This window comes from Nothoprocta perdicaria, unplaced genomic scaffold, assembly GCF_003342845.1.
Source record: "Nothoprocta perdicaria isolate Ctin4 unplaced genomic scaffold, notPer1 scaffold_238, whole genome shotgun sequence".
NCBI lineage: Eukaryota > Metazoa > Chordata > Aves > Tinamiformes > Tinamidae > Nothoprocta > Nothoprocta perdicaria.
Window position 1 is genome coordinate 714,856 of NW_020455464.1, and position 6,928 is coordinate 721,783.

The window sequence follows — 6,928 nt, forward strand, 5'->3', positions numbered from 1 at the left end:
GCCGCCACGTGCGCGCGGCGCGGCCGCCTGCGCTGCGGACGGGAGGGCCGCGAACGGCGCCGCGAGCCCGGAACGGCCCCGTGTCGTGCCGAGACCTTCCCCGCTTCCAGCTCCCTCCTGGGGAAGCTCGCGTGGGCCCTTGTGTGAGCGAGGACCATGCGCTGTTCCAGGCCCCCATCGCGACCCGAGTCCCTGTGAGCCGCAGAGCAGCGTGGCGGGTGACACCGACCTGGCAGGAGCGGCTCATGCACCTGAGGGCTGCGCTGCCATCCAGAGGGATGTGGAGATGCTGGGGCTGGGCAGGGAGGAACCCCATGGAGCTCTGCAAGGACATGGGCAGGGTCGTGTCCCCGGGGGTAACAGCTCCCGGCACCAGGACAGGCTGGGGTGACCTCAGCAGAGCAGCTCTGCAGGGGAGGACCTGGGGGTGTCCTGGTGCAGGACAGCAGGTTGACCATGAGGCTGCCATGTGCCCTGGTGGCCAGCGTGGCAGAGGGAGGAACATGTGTCCCGGACCTCTGCTCAGCGTTGTGGGACCACAGAGGGCGTGCTGGGTCCCGCCGGGCTCCCCAGCAAAAGGGAGATGTGGATCCACTGGAGAGAGGCCAGTGAAGGGTCCTGTTCTTCATGGAGAGCCTGGAGTGTCTCCCCTACGAGGGAAGGACGGGAGGTGGGACTGTGCAGCCTGGAGAAGACAAGACTGATGAAAGCCCACCTCCGTCTTGTCTTCTCTTGTGTTGTCCTAGGAATGATACTTCAAGGGGTATTGTAAAGACACAGGGGCCAGACTCTTTCCATTGGTGGCCAGGGATGGGATGAGAAGCAATGGACACAAACTGAAACACAGGAAGGTCTGTCTGAATATGAAGAAAACCTGTTTTAACACGAAGATGACTGAGCACTGCAGTGGTAGGAAAGAGAGAGACCTGTGTGTGAGCAGCGTTTGCCTGATGAACAGCAGTTGCTGAGCAGCAGCTCAGAGAGCTCTCTCTATCAGACAGTAAAGTTCAGCCTGGAGATGTTCTTCCCCTCGGAAGGGGAACGGGAGCAGAGCTCTGCGCCTGGGGAGYGCCCGCGGTGACTGGGACACTGGGACGGGGCCGGCACAGCCAGAACCTCTGTGCTCAGCGCCCTCCTCCTCCCGCACCGACACCCGCTGCTCCCTCCGGCCMGCAGCCATAGCCCCGGGCCCTTCCTTGCCTGGGTTCTGGTATGATGAATCCCTTCTTCCCCGAGGCAATAAACCGCTCAGCTCCTTAGCTCCTGTGCCATTATGTACTCATTGATCTCATCATGCATGCATTTAGTCAGAACTCACCTAAACRCTACCAGACCTGTTAAAAACACAATCGAGTATCAAAACAACCATATCAGTGGATACACACCCTTCTTCTTAATGTGGGTAGTTCTTAGCTTCGAATAACAGGATAAGGATAAAAAGAAGAAGAAAATTAATTTAATTTCCTTCCATCATCCAAAACCCAAATTGTTTTTCAGGCAATATGCTTCTGAAACTCTAAAGCACAGAACATACAGGACATATTGGGTCAGACTACGGTTTCACCTAGAACAGCATTCTGTTTCTGATGGTACAAACTACAGCTACCTAATGAGGAATACAAGAGTAGGGCAAAAAGGTATGGATATTTATCTGAAATACTATTTACCTGAAATATTTCTTAAGTCATTGAMAGTTGTCATCCAAGATTTTTTGGTTTTAGTTCTCAAGAGACTTCACATTTTTTCCTCAGATGCCAATTGATCCCATATAGACTTTTAGTAAAATAATCGTAACAATTTCAAGAGAAGTCACAATCGTAACAATCGTAATAATTCAAGAGCAGTCACAACCCAATCTCAGTTTAAAGCCACCAAAAGCACACACAAGGTTAAGACATTGCAACAAGACAATTCATAGGAGAGGCAGGCTGGCATGAATGGACCAAGTCATAAGGATTCAATAGAGAAATATAAGGTTATTGTGAGAATAAAGCTTAAAAATATTTTAAGTAGTCTAGAGAAAAAACAAACAAAAACCCATGATGAGTTTCTTACAAGAGCATAAAAATGTATTAATCCAAATCACTTTTCTAATCTATTATGCAAGTCATAGTTTCCAATAAGTCACTTTCTGTATTGAGAAAGGGTATGTCAAATTTGGAAAAAAAAAAATCCTTGGTGGTGCATCCAACTGTAAACATCAGATTCACCTACTTATTTCAAATTCAGTATTCATTAATTTGTTTACAAAAGTTAGCTAGGATCTTTGCTGCAGAATCCTAAAATCGCAAACACATTTTCTTTCTGATTGTTTTTCTTCTAATATAATTCCATCTAGAGTATTTGAAACCCCCAGAACAGTGGAGAAACCCCAGCATAGCTATACTCATGAGCTCAGAAAATAGTTTTATAGAAATCTGCTTATTCTATGAAAAATAAGTTGCATTACTATACAATACTGCTTCCTGTGTTCTTGTTTGGTTCTGTAAAATACTCTAAAGGTTTATTTCCTCGACTTTAAGGCATACTTTGGATTTTTAAAAATTCTGACTACATGGATGATCTTGTTTTGACAGATTTTTTTTTTTTTGGTTAGACTTTAGGAAATTTCAGCTTTTCTTCCCCTTTTGAGTAAAACAATAAATTCTGGTCATGGGAACACCAGTATTAAAGCAAGACAGAATAAAGCAAAACAAAACATGCAGATATTTGCACTGATATTTGCATGGTTTATTTAGCTTTATTTTGTGGCCAGCATATGCACACTTCTGTTCAGACAGAGTAAGAAAGGCTAGCAGGAGAAAGAGCTACCTCCTCTGCCTCATCTAGGAGAGATACTAGGACATCACCACTTCTTACAGAGAGCTGTGGCTTATCAAGCAAGGAATGTCCACTGAAAAGCCTCTGGACAGCCAGTCTTATCTGCAGCTTCAATCACAAGGAGAGGACATTCTCTTTAACACTTCTCTTTCTTAATCTGAAACTATCTTAAAATGCAGAGGCATCAGAGGTGCAGAGCAGCTCATTTAACTTGGCTATACCTAATTTAATACTGAAGACCACCTGAACTTCTACAGCAACCTTTTGGAGGCTTCTCTTTTCTGTATCTTTCCCCAATATCAATCTATAAATATGTAAAAGAAAAAGAGGTAAAATAAAAAAGTGGATTATTAAATAAAATTCTACACTGGTAAAACAGATAACACACTCTCTGTGGTAGATTTCTCGCAGTGGTTTGCTTTTAGCACTGGCATGGTCCACTGAAAGAATAGATAATACCAGCATYTCAGATAATGTAATTTCTTTAAAAATCATTGAAAAACTTCCTCAGTGAGATGTTTGTTTGTTTGCCTTATCAGGCAGTCTCCAGTTAATGAAATCTTTTACTTGTTTTGATCTCAGAAGGACTCTTGTACTGTGTTAAGGGCTGACGCTTAGAAAATTTCCAATTTAACTGATTTCCAGTCATTTCATAAACTGCACAGTAATTTCATAATCTGGAACTACAGTAAAACAGAACTGTGCTTTTCCCCATGATTGCATGGCAAACACCAAGCTTTGATACCAAACTTTGTTGTTTTTGTACCACAGAATTTTTGCTTTCATGCACATCCACACAATCAGTTCTTTCATGCTGCAGCCTTTGTTTCCCCTGTGCTCTTTGAAATACAAGCCTTAACAAAACCCCTACACATAGCATTGCAAAATCCATTAGTGGTCTTTGAATGTTTCACAGTTGCAGTGTCTTTCTCAGAGTATATTTCATTTCAAAGTAATAATTATTAAATCACAGTACAGCCAGTTACCTGCAACCACACACATTTCTTCTTTTTAAATTGAACATAGCAAGCATAACTGCTTAGGCTCTAGATGTATTTATTGGATTTAGCTACACAGATACAGGTACATACATAATTTAATTCCTCCTATATTCATGTTTAATTATCCAAATACAGCATTTTCTTTTTCATTTCAAATAAATTATTTGCTTGGACTTTTTACAGATTATGAAGAATGATATGGAGAAGTCTGATAAAGGAAATTTACATCTGTGAAGTAAAGAAAGAAGGATGGAAATCTGTTAAAAAAAATCCCTAAGACTCTAAAGGAAAAATGTGCATATATATATATGTGTGTGTGTGTGTGTGTGTGTGTATATGTGTGTGTGTGTATGACAGAAAGTATGATAGCATTTTTGCATATTAAGCTCTGATTAAAAGTCCTTCCAGTCTTTTCTGTGTAGCGAGAAGTGAACACAGTATGAATCTTCCAGGTGTGATTATTGTGATTTGTCAATCTCCTATCTCAGAGGAACCTGAGTGAGGTCCTTGAAGGAAGGCAAGGTGGAAGCCAAGAGTTACCCCAGCGCAGGGGGTGACCCCATCAACTGGACTTGCTCTCATGGGGTTTGCACACTGTGGGCAGAGTCAAGTGCTTGTAACAGCATCCAGGTGCTCCCAGGCAAGGCATGAACTGTAGGCATAGTCCATCCAGGGAGTCCAGTCGGCAGCCAAAGGAAACAAGCTTGGAGACAGGACTAAAGAGAGGACAGTAGCTTGTGTCTAACAGCCACGCTACACATCTGCTAGGGACAAGCTACAGGGTTCACCCAAGGGAGCAGCGCGGGACACCAGCCAGCTCAGGAGAGGCTGCAGGTCCAGTTCAGCATCAAGGCTGGAGAGCAGTACTCCTGCAATGCAGCCCAAGCAGGGGCTGATGGCCTGGGGCTGAGCTTAGGTGGGGCCTCAGGGATGGTGGGTGTAGGCACCTGGTGAGGCCTATTGCTGCATTGATGTCACCCATAACAGAAAAACAACAGTGTGCGCAGGTATGGACTTTCTATAGTTTGGGTTTGTCCACATGTATTAAAATGACTTTTTAAGCTTTTGAAGGCTTCTAAGTCTCCGGCAAAAATGGTTCCTTAAACTCTCAAGATCAATTAAATGCTTTTCCTGTGTGTTTAGAGTTGGGGATCCTCACAGTCACTTTTTCCTCCTACAGAGGAATGATGGTGAATTAGCTACCAACATCATAAGGCTTGCTCTCTGATGGCCATCTTGCTCCCTCACGCTGTGACTGACTGAACTGCCACCTACCTCCAGGAATTACTCCATACTGGAGGGTACTGCAGCTGCTGAAAACCTGCAGAAATCCTTGAAACAATCCTTATATATCTTCTATCTTCCGTAAAGCTTCCAAAGTGGGAAACAAGAAAATCAGGAGGAGGATCTGTATTACAAATTCAGAACTACCTGCTGCTGAGTGGAAGATTTTCTAGTTTTGCTTCTGTCTTTTGCACTTCTTTTTTTTTTTAAACTTGGTTCAAAGGTGAGCTTGATAGACCTTGAATACTAATTAGTTACTGAATGCATTATACCTCTTATCATGTTACTGTGTCCATTGACTTTTAAACATTAAATATGGCTATACAATTAAAAATTTATCTGCTTAAATACTATGTATCAATAGATGTTATCTATTACAAATCTCTATGTAATACACATTGCATTGCAAGAATTTTTCTTGCCTAATCTAGTTTTATTAGGCAATAAAAAGTGCTCTCTGGCACATTCAGATGTATACAGTTACCCCAACAGGTGTAGAGTGTCAACAAGGTACTTAGATAGTCTTTGGGAAATAAATATCTGTCCTCTCCTATTTTTATATAGAGTTAAATCTATGCAACAGAGTGCATAGATTTTGAAAATTCAGGAAATCTAAAAGGCTGTTTTTCAGAAAACCCCTTCTGCATATGTATGGGGTTTTATTTTATCACAGAATCACAGAATGGTTGAGGTTGGAAGGGACCTCTAGAGATCATCCAGTCCAACCCCCTGCCCCAGCAGGGACACCCAGAGCACGGGGCACAGGGCGGCATCCAGGCGGATTGGGAAGATCCCCAGAGCAGGAGACTCCACAGCCTCCCTGGGCAGCCTGTGCCAGGGCTCTGGCACCCTCACAGGAAAGAAGTTCCTTCTCACAAGGAGATGGAACTGCCTGTCAGTTTGCACCCATTACTCCTYGTCCTGTCACTGGCCACCACTGAGAAGAGCTTGGCCCCTTCCTCCCTACATTCTCCCTTCATGAACTTATACATGTTAATCAGATCCTCTCTCAGCCTTGTCCTCTCCAAGCTAAACAGGCCCAGCTCACTCAGTCTCTCCTCATACGAGAGAAGCTCCAGTCCCTTAATCATCTTTGTTGCTCTCCGCTGGACCCTCTCGAGAAGCTCCACGTCCCTCTTGTCCTGGGGAGCCCAGAGCTGCCCCCAGTGCTCCAGGTTTGGCCTCCCCAGAGCTGAGCAGAGGGGCAGGATCCCCTCCCTSCCCCTGCTGVCAACATCCTCCTCATGCAGCCAGGAGCCCATTGGCCTTCTTGGCCATGAGGGCACTGCTGCCTCATGGCTAACTTGGTGTCCACCAGGACTCCCAGGTCCCTCCCCGTGGAGCTGCTCTCCAGCCCCTAATCTGTCCTGGTGCCTGGAGTTMTTCCTGCCCCTGCCTCCCAGGTGCAGGACCCTGCACTTGTCCTTGTTGAACCTCAKGAGGTTCCTCTCTGTCCAACTCTCCAGCCTGTCCAGGTCCCTCTGGATGGCAGCGCAGCCCTCCGGAGTGTCGGCCACTCCACCTGGCTTGGGATCATCCACAAAATTGCTCAGGGTGCCCTCTGTGCCCTCTTCCACGTTTATGTTATTTTATGTTAAAAATGGAGTTACAACTTCTATTTGTACTAGAAGTTGTATGCCAGTACAAACTGCTGAGATGACAGCTTCATCAAGAACTGTTTTCTTCAGTTGCATTTCAGTTAAGCAGGTGTTAATAAAACCAAAACTTTCAAGACTTTTTCTAAAACCCCTTCCAAGATCAGGTCTCATATTTGGGTGCTTTTGTTTTTCTGCTGCTCTTCAAGCACGATCAAAATGTGATGG

General features: G+C 44.7%; 1 protein-coding gene across 1 annotated transcript in view; it reads right to left on the bottom strand.

The window, feature by feature from the left end:
• GLDC (glycine decarboxylase) overlaps window positions 1-178 on the bottom strand; it is a 35,317-nt gene extending 35,139 nt beyond the window's left edge. Inside the window, exon 1 of the mRNA XM_026039713.1 lies at window positions 9-178. Coding sequence (XP_025895498.1) covers window positions 9-178 — 170 coding nt within the window. The remainder of the gene's footprint in view (window positions 1-8) is intronic.
• Window positions 179-6,928: the final 6,750 nt, after the last annotated feature.